General features: G+C 44.2%; 1 protein-coding gene across 3 annotated transcripts in view; it reads right to left on the bottom strand.

The window, feature by feature from the left end:
- efl1 (elongation factor like GTPase 1) overlaps positions 1–16,764 on the bottom strand; it is a 372,345-nt gene that overhangs the window by 104,027 nt on the left and 251,554 nt on the right. For all 3 annotated transcript variants that reach the window (XM_070858673.1, XM_070858675.1, XM_070858674.1), the window contains exon 17: positions 6,603–6,750. In XM_070858673.1, coding sequence (XP_070714774.1) covers positions 6,603–6,750 — 148 coding nt within the window. The remainder of the gene's footprint in view (positions 1–6,602; positions 6,751–16,764) is intronic.

The raw sequence follows: 16,764 nt of genomic DNA, 5'->3' as shown, positions 1-16,764 counted from the left end.
GACTTGAATACATTCAATGAGCTAGCCTCAACTGCTTCCTTGGGCAGAGAATTCCACAGATTCACAACCCTCTGGGAGAAGAAATTCCTTCTCAACTCGGTTTTAAATTGGCTCCCCCGCATTTTGAGGCTGTGCCCCCTAGTTCTAGTCTCCCCGACCAGTGGAAACAACCTCTCCGCCTCTATCTTGTCTAGCCCTTTCATTATTTTAAATGTTTCTATAAGATCACCTCTCATCCTTCTGAACTCCAACGAGTAAAGACCCAGTCTACTCAATCTATCATCATAAGGTAACCCCCTCATCTCCGGAATCAGCCTAGTGAATCATCTCTGTACCCCCTCCAAAGCCAATATATCCTTCCTTAAGTAAGGTGACCAAAACTGCACACAGTACTCCAGGTGCGGCCTTACCAATACCCTATACAGTTGCAGCAGGACCTCCCTGCTTTTGTACTCCATCCCTCTCGCAATGAAGGCCAACATTCCATTCGCCTTCCTGCACCTGCAAACTAACTTTTTGGGATTCATGCACAAGGACCCCCAGGTCCCTCTGAACCTCAGCATGTTGTAATTTCTTCCCATTCAAATAATATTTCCTTTTACTGTTTTTTCCCCCAAGGTGGATGACCTCACACTTTCCGATGTTGTATTCCATCTGCCAAACCTTAGCCCCTTCGCTTAACCTATCTAAATCTCTTTGCAGCCTTTCTGTGTCCTCTACACAACCCGCTTTCCCACTAATCTTTGTGTCATCTGTTACACTACACTCTGTCCCCTCTTCCAGGTCATCTATGTATATTGTAAACAGTTGTGGTCCCAGCACCGATCCCTGTGGCACACCACTAACCACCGATTTCCAACCCGAAAAGGACCCATTTATCCCGACTCTCTGCTTTCTGTTCGCCAGCCAATTCTCTATCCATGCTAATACTTTTCCTCTGACTCCACATACCTCTATCTTCTGCAGCAACCTTTTGTGTGGCACCTTATCGAATGCCTTTTGGAAATCTAAATACACCACATCCATCGGTATACCTCTATCCACCATGCTCGTTATATCCTCAAAGAATTCCAGTAAATTAGTTAAACATGATTTCCCCTTCATGAATCCATGGTGCGTCTGCTTGATTGCACTATTCCTATCTAGATGTCCCGCTATTTCTTCCTTAATGATAGTTTCAAGCATTTTCCCCACTACAGATGTTAAACTAACCGGCCTGTAGTTACCTGCCTTTTGTCTGCCCCCTTTTTTAAACAGAGGCATTACATTAGCTGCTTTCCAATTCGCTGGTACCTCCCCAGAGTCCAGAGAATTTTGGTAGATTATAACGAATGCATCTGCTATAACTTCCGCCATCTCTTTTAATACCCTGGGATGCATTTCATCAGGACCAGGGGACTTGTCTACCTTGAGTCCCATTAGCCTGTCCAGCACTACCCCCCGAGTGATAGTGATTGTCTCAAGGTCCTCCCTTCCCACATTCCTATCACCAGCAATTTTTGGTATGGTTTTTGTGTCTTCCACTGTGAAGACCGAAGCAAAATAATTGTTTAAAGTCTCAGCCATTTCCACATTTCCCATTATTAAATCCCCCTTCTCATCTTCTAAGGGAGCAACATTTAATTTAGTCACTCTTTTCCGTTTTATATATCTGTAAATGCTTTTACTATCTGTTTTTATGTTTGGCGCAAGTTTACCTTCGTAATCTATCTTTCCTTTCTTTATTGCTTTTTTAGTCATTCTTTGCTGTTGTTTAAAATTTTCCCAATCTTCTAGTTTCCCACTAACCTTGGCCACCTTATACGCATTGGTCTTTGATTTGATACTTTCCTTTATTTCCTTGTTTATCCCTTCTCTTACCACCCTTCTTTTTCACTGGAATATATTTTTGTTGCGCACTCTGAAAGAGCTCCTTAAAAGTCCTCCACTGTTCCTCAATTGTGCCACCGTTTAGCCTGTGTTTCCAGTCTACTTTAGCCAACTCTGCCCTCGTCCCACTGTAGTCCCCTTTGTTTAAGCATAGTATGCTCGTTCCTGACACAACTTCCTCACCCTCAATCTGTATTACAAATTCAACCATACTGTGATCACTCATTCCGAGAGGATCTTTTACTCGGAGATCGTTTATTTTTCCTGTCTCATTACACAGGACCAGATCTAAGATAGCTTGCTCCCTTATAGGTTCTGTAACATACTGTTCTGAGAAACAATCCCGTATGCATTCTATGAATTCCTCCTCCAGGCTACCCCGTGCGATTTGAGTTGACCAATCGATATGTAGGTTAAAATCCCCCATGTCTACTGCCGTTCCTTTTTCACATGCCTCCATTATTCCCCTGATTATTGCCCGCCCCACCGTGAAGTTATTATTTGGGGGCCTATAAACTACGCCCACCAGTGAATTTTTCCCCTTACTATCTCTAATCTCCGCCCACAATGATTCAACATTTTGTTCATCTTCCAGGCAGTGAGTTCCAGATCCCCACAACCCTCTGCGTAAAGAAGCCCCTCCTCAAATCCCCTCTAAACCTTCCAATAATCACCGTAAAACTATGCCCCCTCGTAATAGACCCCTCCACCAATGGAAATAGGCCCTTACTATCCACTATGTCCAGGCCCTTCAATATTTTGTATACCTCAATGAGGTCTCCTCTCAACCTCCTCTGTTCCAATGAGAACAAACCCAGCCTATCCAATCTGTCCTCATAACTAAGATTCTCCATTCCAGGCAGCATCCTAGTAAATCACCTCTGCACCCTCTCTAGTGCAATCACGTCCTTCCAATAATACGGTGACCAGAACTGCACACGATACTCCAGCTGTGGCCTAACCAAAGTATTATACAATTTAAGCATAACCTCCCTGCTCTTATATTCTATGCCTCGGCCAATAAAGGCAAACATTCCGTATGCCTCCTTAACATAGAAAATAGGTGGAGTAGGCCATTCGGCCCTTCGTGCCTGCACCACCATTCAATAAAATCATGGCTGATCATCACCTCAGTACCCCTTTCCTGCTTTCTCTCCATACCCCTTGATCCCTTTAGCCGTAAGGGCAATATCTAACTCCCTCTTGAATATATCCAACAAACTGGCGTCAACAATGCTCTCAGGTAGAGAATTCCACAGGTTAACAACTCTGAGTGAAGAAGTTTCTCCTCATCTCAGTCCTAAATGGCTTCCCCCTTATCCTTAGACTGTGATCCCTGGCTCTGGACTGCCCCAACATCGGGAACATTCTGCCTGCATCTAACCTATCCAGTCCCGTCAGAATTTTATATGTTTCTATGAGATCCCCTCTCATCCTTCTAAACTCCAGTGAACACAGGCCCAGTCGATCCAGTATCTCCTCATATGTCAGTCCAGCCATCCCGGGAATCAGTCTGGTGAACCTTTGCTGCACTCCTCAATAGCAAGAATATCCTTTCTCAGATTAGGAGACCAAAATTGAACACAATATTCCAGGTGAGGCCTCACTAAGGCCCTGAACAACTGCAGTAAGACCTCCCTGCTCCTATACTCAAATCCCCTACCTATGAAGGCCAACATGCCATTTGCCTTCTTCACTGCCTGCTGTACCTGCATGCCAACTTTCAATGACTGATGAACCATGACACCCAGGTCTCGTTGCACCTCCCCTTTTCCTAATCTGCCGCCATTCAGATAATATTCTGCCTTCGTGCTTTTGCCACCAAAATGGATAACCTCACATTTATCCACATTATACTGCATCTGCCATGCATTTGCCCACTCACCCAACCTGTCCAAGTCACCCTACAGTCTCTTAGCATCCTCCTCACAGCTCACATCGCCACCCAGCTTAGTGTCATCTGCAAACTTGGAGATATTACACTCAATTCCTTCATCTAAATCATTGATGTATATTGTAAATAGCTGGGGTCCCAGCACTGAGCCCTGCAGCACCCCACTAGTCACTGCCTGCCATTCTGAAAAGGACCCGTTTATTCCTACTCTCTGCTTCCTGTCTGCCAACCAGTTCTCTATCCACGTCAATACATTACCTCCAATACCATGTGCTTCAATTTTGCACACCAATCTCTTATGTGGGACCTTGTCAAAAGCCTTTTGAAAATCCAAATACACCACATCCACTGGTTCTCCCTTGTCCACCCTACTCGTTACACCCTCAAAAAACTCTAGATTTGTCAAGCATGTTTTCCCTTTCATAAATGCACGCTGACTTGGACCGATCCTGTCACTCCTTTCCAAATGCGCTGCTATTTCACCTTTAATAATTGATTCCAACATTTTCCCCACTACTAATGTCAGGCTAACCGGTCTATAATTCCCCGTTTTCTCTCTCCCTCCTTTTTAAAAAAGTGGTGTTACATTAGCTACCCTCCAGTCCATAGGAACTGATCCAGCGTCGATAGACTGCTGGAAAATGATCACCAATGCATCCACTATTTCTAGGGTCACTTCCTTAAGTATTCTGGGATGCAGACTATCAGGCCCTGGGGATTTATCGGCCTTCAATCCCATCAATTTCCCAAACACAATTTCCTGACTAATAAGGATTTCCTTCAGTTCCTCCTTCTCACTAGACCCTCGGCCCCCTAGTATTTCTGGAAGATTATTTGTGTCTGCCTTTGTGAAGACAGAACCAAAGTATTTGTTCAATTGGTCTGCCATTTCTTTGTTCCCCATTATAAATTCACCTGATTCTGACTGCAAGAGACCTACATTTGTCTTCAATAATCTTTTTCTCTTCACATATCTTATCCACCTTATCCATCTGGTCTGCAACTTTCAGGGATCTGTGGACAAGCACTCCAAAGTCCCTTTGTTCATCTACACTATTATGTGGCCTACTGCTTAATGTGTATACCCTTTCTTTATTAGCCCTTGCCACTGGACCAAGACCTAGCTCTGTCAAGCCCGTGTGGTGGCTGGTGTGCAACGGCTACCCCACGTTAAAAAAATTCACGTACAGGCATCTTCCACCCTTCAGGATGTAGTTTGGGTCCTTCATTAGCCCTCCCAAGGTGCACTCACACTTCTCAGAATTAAATTCCATTTGCCACTGCTCTGCCCACCTGACCAGTAGATTGATGTCCTCCTGCAGCCCATGACTTTCCTCTTCATTATCAACCACACAGCCAATTTTAGTGTCATCTGCAAACTTCTTAATCATACTCCCTCTATTCAAATCTAAATCGTTGATATATATCACAAAAAGCAAGGGATCCAGTACTGAGCCCTGCGGAACCCCACTGGAAACAGTCACAAAAACATCCATCAACTATTACCCTGTGTTTCCTACCTCCAAGCCAATTTTGGATCCAACTTGCCACTTTGCCCTGGATCCCATGGGCTTTTACCTTCGTGACCAGTCTACCATGTGGGACCTTATCAAATGTTTTGCTAAAGTCCATGTACACTACATCGTACGCACTCCCCTCATCGGCCCTCTTAGTTACCTCTTCAAAAAATTTAATCAGGTTAGTCAAACACAATCTTTCCTTAACAAATCCGTGCTGACTGTCCCTAATTAATCCTTGCCTTTCCAAATGTAGATTTATCTTGTCTTTCAGGATTTTTTCCAAGAATTTTCTCACCACTGAGGTTAGGTTAACAGGCCTGTAATTACTCGACCTATCCCTTTTTCCTTTCTTAAACAAGGGTACTACATTAGTGGTCCTCCAATCCTCTGGCACCATGCCCAAATCCAAAGAGGACTGGAAAATGATGGTCAAGGCTTCTGCTATTTCCTCTTTTACTTCGCGCAACAGCCTGGGATGCATTTCTGCCGCCCCTGGTCAGAAAGCCCTTACCGCCCCACTATATCCTCCGACATCCCATCTGTAACACAATAGGAGATTCATTAAAATATTTACATATTCCTACAAGCTGATCTCCTACGTTGTTGCTAATGTGCAGCATCGGGACTGAGCCACAGCTGTGCTGCTTATGTGATAACTTGGGGGGGGTGCCTTTACGGGCACCACTCTAAATAGGCAAAGCCAGGTAATTGTAGCTACTGATGTGATGAGGCCAATCAGAAGCTGGTTGTAAATGCTTGTTAATTTCAGGCTGCGTGTCAATGACTATTTTTTACTTTGAAATTGTTACCAAGTGCAACATATAGCATGGAGTGTGACTCTTTTTTCTTTACACATAATGGTTAGATATTAAGTGCAAAATAGTTATTCTTTTAAATGTGGTAGCTGGCCTCCTAAATGCGACCACTGACTTTGGAGCCTTGCTAAAGCTGGATATAAACATGTTTCTTCATTTACCGCAATTGCCTAATGCCGATTTGATCAGCTGGAAGGGGCTGTTAGGATATAAAGTTAAACAAAGGAACATCATTTTTTTAGTGTATAGCTGCTGAACTGGCATGAAGATGGTGATTCCCATCAGGAGCGCAGCCACTGTGTGGTGAGTTTTGAAAATGTATCTAATTAAAATATTATTTTGTTATTTTAACCATTTACATATGGGTGCATTTTATGAATACATATTCAGGGATAAGTCATAGAGCCACATCCTGAAGAATTTGTTCATTGTGGTGATCTGTGCTAATCACTAAAGGAAATGCACTGAAGTCACGGGGCTGTGTTTCCCTCCTCACTCGCTAACCTTTCTCTGAGGTCATCCAAGCAACGCTGGAGGTGGACCTCTCCAGCAGTTATTAAGACGTGCTCGCCGGTCTCCTGGACTAGTACCTCCACACATGGATCAGCCTGGTTAAGCAGCTTCATCCCTCTCACCAGCTGTGGCATTTCACCTGTACAAACAAAGGGGGAAAAAAATCCCAAAATGAAGTAGGCTCTGGTTTTAAAAAGTACAGTGTATACACGGCATTCTCAATCAACAGATCAGTAACTCACACCATTCTAGATACAAGGTATATGGCCTACAGGCCAACGATGGTCCTGACTAGTCTCTGTGGAGAGTCTCGGTAGGAACTGACTCCACCCACAAGCCTACTAATTCCCTCAATGGAGATTCCCATTGTATGTAATCCTGTCTGAAGACCATGATTCCTTACCAGCACTATAAATTCCAGTTTTGCAGTGCTGTATAAGTCACTTTTTACGCATTTTGTCCCATTACTGTCCAATATATTCTTGGGGGTTAGGAGGTCTGAAAAGTGAAAGAATAAAGTTTTATCTACCTCCCTAGGTTCTGTCCCAGGGTCTGGTGGTCACATTGTGCATACTATGGGAAGATTGAGAGTGCCGGATGCCATAACCAATTTTTGTTTCCAATGTTCCTCTCTTTATACATTGAGTATTACCAAGACTTCAAAGTTCTTGCCTTCAGTTTTTAATTAAAAGTTTGATTTCTTCGGATGAGACATTAAACCGAGGCTCTGTCTGCTCTCTCAGGTGGATGTAAAAAATCCCATGGCAATATTTCAAAGAAGAGCAGGGGAGTTATCCCCGGGGTCCTGGCCAATATTTATCCCTCAATCAACATAACAAAAACAGATTGTCTGGTCATTATCACATTACGGTTTGTGGGAGCTTGCTTGTGCGCAAATTGGTTGCTGCGTTTCCTACACTTCAACAGTGACTACACTCCAAAAGTACTTCATTGGCTGCATTGCCAGTGCCTCTCAGGAGTGCAGCCAGAGCCAAGTCCAAGGCACCACGGGTGGCTTAACTGCACAGGGGGGAGAGACAAAGAATAAAAGAGCTGTAGTGATAGGGGATTCAATAGTTAGGGGAATAGAGAGGTGTTTCTACGGCTGTAGACATGACTCCAGGATGATATGGTGCTTCCCTGGTGTCAGGGTCAAGGATGTCACAGAGCGGACGCAGGGCATTCTGGGGGGGGGGGGGGGGGAGGGGGAAAGGGTAAACAGCTAGAGGTCGTGGTCCATATCGGGACCAATGACATAGGTAGAAAGAGGGATGAGATCCTGCAGGCAGAATTCAGGGAGCTAGGAGACAAATTAAAGGGTAGAACCTCAAAGGTAGTGTGCCACGTGCTAATGAGTACAAGAATAGAAGGATACAGAGGATGAACACGTGGTTGAAGAGTTGTAGTAGGAGGGAGGGCTTTAAGTTCCTGAGGCACTGGGACCGCTTCTGGGGGAGATGGGACCGCTATAAACCGGACGGGTTGCACCTCAACAGGGCCGGGACCAATATCCTCGCGGGGAGATTTGCTAATGCCGTGTGGAGAGTTTAAACTAGCTTGGCAGGAGGATGGGAACCTGAGAATAAATTCAATAGGGAAGGAAGTAAAGCTGAAATTGGAAAGCAAGAATATAGAAAGTGTATCTGTAAGACAGAGGAAACAAGGGTTAGTAAGTAGTAATCAAGGAGGTCTTCCTGTGCTAAATGCTATATACTTCAATGCAAAGAGTATAGCAAATAAGGCAGAAGAGCTGAGAGCACAGGTAGATACTTGGGAGTATGACATTATAGCCATTACAGAGACATGGCTGAAAGTGGGGCAGGTTTGGCAGCTCAATATTCCTAGTTACAGGATTTTTAGACAAGACAGGGAGGGGGGTCATGGTCTTGATTAAAGAAATTATTACAGCTGTGATGAGGGATGATATGTTAAAGTGATCATCAAATGAGGCCATATGGGTCGAACTGAAAAATAAAAAAAAGGGGCAATCACACTGCTGGACGTGTTTTATAGACTCCCAAACAGTGGGAGGGAGATAGAAGAGCAAATATGTAGGCAAATTTCTGTGAAGTCCAAAAACCACAGGGCAGTAATAATTGGGGATTTCAATTATCCTAATATTGATTGGGACAAATATAGTGTGAAGGGTATAGAGGGTGTGGAATTCTTAAAGTGCATTCAAGAGGACTTTTTTAGTCAGTATGTAACAAGCCCAACACGGGAGGGGTGGTTTTGGATTTAGTTTTGGGGAATGAAGCTGGGGCAGGTGGAAGGGGTATCAGTGGGAGAGCACTTGGGTGCCAGTGACCATAATTCAGTCAGATTCAAGATAGTTATGGATAAGGACAAGGATCGACCAGGAATAAAAGTCCCAAATTGGGGAAAAGCTAACTTTGCTAAGTTGAGAACTGATTTGGCCACAGTAGACTGGAAATAGCTACTTTAAGGTAAATCAATGTCGGAATAGTGGGAGGCATTCAAGGAGGAGATCTGGAGGGCTCAGGCCAAACATGGGCCCTTAAAGAAAAAGGGTGGGAATAACAATTCTAGAGCCCCCTGGATGTCTATCGGGAAGGATAAAGAAAAAAGGGAAGCTTATGCCATATACCGACAGCTAAATACTGTCGAATTTCTGGAGGAATATAGAAAGTTTAGAAGCAAAATAAAAAAGGATATGGGAATGCTAAGAGAGAGCAAAAAATATTCTTGGCAAATAAAGTTAAGGAAAACCAAAAGATATACTATAAATATATTAAGAGCAAGAGGATAACTAAAGAAAGGGTAGGGCCTATTAGAGTCCATGAGGGTAATCTTTGTCTAGAGGCGGTAGATATTGGCATGGTTCTTAATGAATACTTTGTGTCTATTTTCACAAAGGAAAAAGGCAATGCAGATACTGCTATCGAGGAACAGTGTGAAATTCTGGATGAAATAAACATAGTGAGAGGGGAGGTATTAAGTAAGGGGTTTAGAAGCTTTGAAAGTGGATAAGTCCCCAGGTCCGGATGAAATGCATCCCAGGCTGTTAAGCAAAGTAAAAGAGGAAATAGCAGAGGCCTTGACCATCATTTTCCAGTCCTCTTTCGATTTGGGTATGGTGCTGGAGGACTGCTAATGTAGTATCCTTGTTTAAGAAGGGAAAAAGGGATAGGCCGAGTAATTACAGGCCTGTCAGCCTAACCTCAGTGGTGAGAAAAGTATTGGAAAAAATCCTGAAGAACAGGATAAACCTACATTTAGAAAGGCAAGGATTAATTAGGGACAGTCAGCACGGATTTGTTAAAGGAAGATCGTGTTTGACTAACCTGATTGAATTTTTCGAGGGAGGTAACTAGGAGGGTCGATGAGGGTAGTGCATACGATGTAGTGTATATGGACTTTAGCAAAGCTTTTGATAAGGTCCCACATGGCAGACTGGTCACGAAGATAAAAGCCCATGGGATCCAGGGCAAAGTGGCAAGTTGGATCCAAAATTGGCTTAGAGGTAGGAAGCAAAGGATAATGGTTGATGAATGTTTTTGTGACTGGAAGGATGTTTCCAGTGGGGTTCTGCAGGGCTCAGTGCTGGGTCACTTGCTTTTTGTGGTATACATCAACGATCTAGATTTGAATATAGGGGGTATGATTAAGAAGTTTGGCACTAAAATTGGCTGTGTGGTTGATAATGAAGAGGAAAGTCATGGACTGCAGGAGGATATCAATCTACTAGTCAGGTGGGCAGAGCAGTGGCAAATGGAATTTAATTCGGAGAAATGTGAGGTAATACACTTGGGGAGGAAAGGGTATACACATTAAATGGAAGGCCACTTAAAAGTGTAGATGAACAAAGGGATCTTGGAGTGCTTGTCCACAGATCCCTGAAAGTAGTAGGTCAAGTGGATAAGGTGGTTAAGAAGGCATACGGAATGCTTGCCTTTATTCGCCGAGGCATAGAATACAAGAGCAGGGAGGTTATGCTTAAATTGTATAATACTCTGGTTAGGCCACAGCTAGAATACTACGTGCAGTTCTGGTCGCCGTATTATAGGAAGGACGTGATTGCACTGGACAGGATGCACTGGAGATTTACGAGGATGCTGCCTGGAATGGAGAATCTTAGCTATGAGGACAGATTGGATAGGCTGGGTTTGTTCTCATTGGAACAGAGGAGGCTGAGAGGAGACCTCATTGGAGGTGTATAAAATTTTGAGGGGCCTAGATATAGTGGATAGCAAGGGCCTATTTCGCTTGGTGGAGGGGTCAATTACGAAGGGGCATAGTTTTAAGGTGGTTGGTGCAAGGTTCAGAGGGGATTTGAGGGGAAGCTTCTTCACATAGAGGGTTGTGGGGGTCTGGAACTCACTGCCTGGAAGGGTGGTAGAGGCAGAAACCCTTAAAAGGTGCTTGGAAAGGCACTTGAAGAAACCTGCAGGGTTACGGACCTAGAGCTGGTAATCATAGAATCATAGAGGTTTACAGCACAGAACGTGGCTATTTCGACCCATTGTGTCCGCGCCGGCCAACAAGAGGCTTTCTAGCCTAATCCCACTTTCCAGCTCTAGGTCCGTAACCCTGTAGGTTACAGCACCTCAGGTGTACATCCAAGTACTTTTTAAATGTGGTGAGGGTTTCTGCCTCTACCACCCTTTCAGGCAGTGAGTTCCAGACCCCCACCACCCTCTGCGTGAAGAAATTTCCCCTCAAATCCTCTCTAAACCTTCTACCAATTACTTTAAATTTATGCCCCCTGGTTGTTGACTACTCTGCTAAGGGAACTAGGCCTTGCTATCCACTATATCCAGGCCCCTCATAATTTTATACACCTCAATGAGGTCTCCCCTCTGCCTTTTCTGTTCGAATGAAAACAAATCCAGCCTATCTAATCTGTACTCATAGCTTAGATTCTCCATTCCCGGCAACATCCTCGTAAATCTCCTCTGTACCCTCTCCAGTGCAATCACGTGCTTCCTGTAATGTGGTGACCAGAACTGCACGAAGTACTCCAGCTGTGGCCTAATCAGTGTTTTATACAGTTCAAGCATAACCCCTCTGCTCTTGCATTCTATGCCTCGGCTAATAAAGGCAAGCATTCCGTATGCCTTCTTAACCACCTTATCTACCTGGCCTGCTACTTTCAGTGGGATTAGACTGGATAACTCTTGTTGGCTGGTGCAGATACGATGGTAAGTACTGCAGGGAGTCAAATACGGCCAGGGTGATCTCCTGGACTAGTTTGGAACGCCTGGATGGGTTGGAGAGGAATTTTCCCAGATTTTTTTTCCCTCAATTGGCCTGGGCTTTTATGTTTTTTGCCTCTCCCGGGAGATTGCATGGCTCCGGTTGGGATGGAGTGTAAAATGTTGCGATGCGTGGGGTGTCGCAGTTGTGTGAGGTGGACTGGTTGGGCCTATGCTCTTTACCTTTCTGTCATTGTTCATTGTTCATGGGTTTATATGTAACCTTCAGGGCTGCTGACCGAGGGCCATGTGGCTCTTTGTCGGCCGGCGCGGACACGATGGGCCGAAATGGCCTCCTTCTGCGCTGTAAATTTCTATGTTTCTAAAGCACTTTGAGACGTCCGGTGGACGTGAAAGGCGCTATATAAATCCAAGTCTTTCTTTCTTTCCTTGCACTTGATTTAAAATCATTACAGGGTCTACTGATGCAACCAGGACCAATCTGTTTAGATTTATTCCTGTGTTGGTTCCTGTGTATGTTGAATCTATCTCCAGGTGGTAAAGCAATTAAGCTAGTGTAGCATATAACCCGTGCTGTATTCACTGCATAGAAGTATTTTTCAACAGGCTGGTCATGGCTGGGTCATGAGCAGGATCACTGGTTTTAAGGATCTCCCCAAAGTAACTGATTGTCTGCTTTGCTCATATCCAAGTACTCTTCGACTTTCCAATATTGTCTAGTCTAAGCCTACCTGACTGGGGTGAAAGTGATGATCCAGTTTGTATTTCTCACAGGATCTGCACTCCAGAGGAAGGGTGAGAAAAATTGTAAAGGAAAAACTCAATGCAGTAAACAGCAAAAACCAGTAACACCAGCATGAAATGGGGGGTGGCGGAATCTTTAAAAAAAAGTGTGTTGCTTTTCTCATCTACCCTTTGACTTCCAGTGAAGTACTGGCTCAGAAATTCCAGCCTCCCGGGTCCATACGGAGTGTGAATGGACCTGGGAGGGCATCACCAAAGCCAGTTTTCAGCGCACAATGCTGGAGCTTGACAGATTGCACGCATCTCCACATCCAGGACTTACGTATGGGCAAGGTTGCGGTATTTACCCATATCTTACCCAGCGGATGTCCTGAAAACTCTTATGCCTGTAAAAGTAGGCTATGCATCTGCTCTTATCAAGCGCAAGAGTTTCAAAATATGCAAAAACATAAAATAAAATTTAAAAAACAAATTTTATTGTTAAAAACCCTCCCCAGTACGGTAAGTTTACTTTAAACCATAATTAAAGTTTTTTTAAAAATTGCAAAAATATACATTTTTTATAATACATAAATAACTCATTTAAATTAATAAAAATATGTGGTGTTTTTTTTCTATTTTTTATTTGTGTTTTGGGTGTTTGGGGGGGTTTCTCAATCATAATAATGGGAACTCCAACTTACGGAGTTCCCATTATTATGAATGTATATGCTTTCGTTGGATTGGCTGCCCAGAGTCATGTGACTGCAGCTCCAGCCCTGCGGATGTCCTGACGTGCATACGCTGTGACGCGCAGTCAGTGGAGGCCTCAGGACCGGAAACCCTTGTGGGTGCAGCAGGATCTGGTAAGTGCGCATCTTTTTTTAAAACTTTCTAGGCCATTGTCTTCTCTGGTGTTATTTCACCATCAAAACCATCGAACCAGTAAAACTTTTCATCTTAATAGGACCTGATTGCAGTTTAATTCTAACACAATGGTATCCAACCTGCAGCGGTATCAGCAACTTGAGGTATCTGCAAACTAACATGGAAGTAAACTCGATATGCAGTCCTCAAATTTCTAGAGTAATGCCCACTCTGGCAAGATACACTCCTGTGTTGCCTACTTGGGCCACCGGCAAGTGTGGAACAGAACCAGCAAGAGCTAATTCCTGCAGGAGGGATGGACAGCGGGATCAGCAACTTGAGATATCCAGAAACTAACATGGAAATAAATTCTATTTGCAGCCCCCAAATTTACATGGTTTTCACCTATGAAGCCTGCAAGGAAATAAAGACTTGCATTTATATAGCACCTTTCACGACCACCGGATGTCTCAAAGTGCTTTACAGCCAATAAAGTACTTTTGGAGTGCAGTCACTGTTGTAATGTGTGAAACTCGGCAGCCAGTTTGCGCACAGCAAGCTCCCACAGACAGCAACGTGATAATGACCAGATAATCTGTTTTTGTTATGTTGATTGAGGGATAAATATTGGCATTAGGACACCGGGGATAACTCCCCTGCTCTTCAGCAAAATAGTGCCATGGGATCTTTTACATCCATCTGAGACGGCAGACGGGACCTCAATTTAATGTCTCATCTGAAAGATGGCACCTCCAACAGTGCAGCACTTCCTTCAGTACTGCACTGGAGTGTCAACTTAGATTTATGTGCTCAGGTCCCTGGAATGGGACTTGAACCCACAACCTTCTGACTCAGAGGCGAGAAAGCTCGAATTTGCTCTTTGCCATTCGGTCCTACCCCTCTCTCTGCCGGCTGCCTGATTGACTGGGACGTGGGTAAGTAAAAGCTAAAACTGTGATTTGCTACAATTGTCATTTACCAAATTCTGATTTTCTACCCCTTTTTGTAGTCCCCTCTCTTTTCTGCTTTTCATTAAATTTTATATTTTTTAATTAAAAAAAATTATTTTCTGTGATGCTGTTCTTTCCTTAATTTTACTTTACACCACCCCCTCTTCTTCCAGGTTTCCATTTTGCAATCAATAATTAACAATACACTTTCATCGATCTTAAAAGAACTATAAAATGCCTGAAATTATCAGTTTAAACATTTTTATTTCAGGAGTTGACAACATTTCCAGTTTAGTCAGCCTGTACTGCATTTGTATAAGTGCTGGGCGTCTCATCAATCTGTTAACAGCAGCAGGACAGGTTACAAATATTCTCCCTTGTATCTTAAAACATAACTTACAACTCCATTGATCAATAAAGCTTGTAAACAGTTTACAACTTTCTGACTGTTGTTCACTGTGTAGAGCACAAAGCATTAAAAATGTAGTAGGCATGTTTACCAGGTTCTCAATACGCAATAAAAACAGTTACCAAAATTACTAACATGCTATTTTGTTCTTGTGCAGTTGGAATACTGTGTCCAGTTTTGGTCTCTTCACATGATGGGTGATATGGCGGGTTTGGAAAGGGTGACAGGGAGGGCCATTAGATTAATTCCCAGTTTGGAACATCTTAGTTGTAAAGATAGATTAAAAGAGCTGAGACTCAACACTTTAGGGAAGCATAAACTTAGAGGTGATCAAGGTTTATAAGGTGAAGAAGGGAATGGAATGTGTTCAAGTTGACAGTTTGTTCCAGTTAAATAGATTTGGGAGGACCAGGGGTCACAATTTTAAGCTGTATAAGGCCAGATCGAGGTTAGATGTCAGGAGGTGGTTCTTTTCCCAGAGAATAGCGGACCTCTGGAACAGGCTGTCAGATCGTATGGTGGACGACAATTCGCTAAATTCCTGCAAGTGAGAGCTGGACCTGTTTCTGACTTAAGCGGAAATCACCTCTTACAAAAGATAGGTACTGCATAGAATTATCAGTGCCAGAGTGGACTAGTTTTGATTGTGGTGGGTGATCGGGGGGGTGGTGGGTGGCAGGGGGAAGTGCATCGGAGAGGAATTTCCCAGGTTTTCTCCACCCCAAACTGGTCTATGTTTTTAATCTGGTTTTTTGCCTCTCCCAGGAGATCACATAGTTTTAGAATGGGGTGGAGAGTGCATATATTGTTATGCTTGGGGGTCACCAGACACCAGAGGGCGCTGCGGTCAGAGGTCATCGGGCTGTACATGTGTGCTTGGTCACCTGTATATAAAGCTGTGTGTCTTTGTCACGCAGGCACTCTTGGGCTGGAATAAAGATGGATCAAGTTGCACCTGAGTGAGTTTACAGTAACCAGACTCTTGAGTCATTACATTTAGCGACGAGGTAATTTAAGAACCTTCGCATGCACAATGAGCACTGTTGGAATCCTGGAGAGATTCGTGGAGGGCGAGGATTGGGCTGATTTTGCCGACTGCCTGGATCAGTATTTTGTGGCCAACGGCATGGAGGCAGAGGCCTATGCAGTTAAGTGCAGGGCAGTTCTCCTCACCATTTGTGGTCCGAAAATTTATGGCCTCATGAAGAATCTTCTCTAGCCTGTATGTCCGGCGGAAAAAGGGTACGAGGAATTATGTACATTGGTGGGTAACCATCTGAAGCCAAAAGAGGAGATCATCATATAACGCTACCGTTTCTACACGCATGTTCGTGCTGAGGGCCAGGACGTGTCGTGATTTGTCGCCGACCTGTAACATTTTGCTGAGCCGTGGACGTTCAGGAACATGCTGGAAGACATGCTGCATGATGTCTTTGTGATAGGCATAAACCATGATGCGATTCTCAGGAAGCTGTTGGCTGCAGAGACGCTGGATTTGAAAAAGGCCATCGCGACTGCCCAGGCATGCATGACGACGGATGATAATTTGAGGCAGATATCATTGACAAGTCAGAGTTCCACGGCAAATACTGTAAACAAGATGGCGTCGTCTTTGGGCAGAGCTGCTTACGCGAAAACTGCCGCTCCTTAGAACCCGCCAACTGGTTTGAACCAGATTTCACCCTGTTGGCGTTGTAGGGGCAATCATCGGCCTCATCAGTGTCGGTTTAGACAATACTTATGCAATGGATGTTCTAAAGTGGGGCACCTTCACAGGATGTGTCCACAACGGAGCAAGCGTGGTGTGGCTCACCACGTGGTTGATGAGGACCAGTTCAGTGATGGCCCGGATACTCAACCCGAGGAGGAAGTATTCGTTCCTGAATAAGAGCCAACCGATAGTCGTTAATGTGAAGCTGAATGGCGTGCCTGTATCATTGGAGCTGGACACGGGTGCGAGCCAGTTGATAATGAGCCAAAGGACATTCGACAAGCTGTGGGACACTAAGGCTGCGAAACCGAAGCTG

The sequence above is a fragment of the Pristiophorus japonicus genome, chromosome 17 (genome assembly GCF_044704955.1).
Source record: "Pristiophorus japonicus isolate sPriJap1 chromosome 17, sPriJap1.hap1, whole genome shotgun sequence".
Classification (NCBI taxonomy): Eukaryota; Metazoa; Chordata; class Chondrichthyes; family Pristiophoridae; genus Pristiophorus; species Pristiophorus japonicus.
The sequence above is the reverse complement of the archived record's forward strand: the minus strand, read 5'-3'. Positions and strand labels throughout refer to the sequence as shown.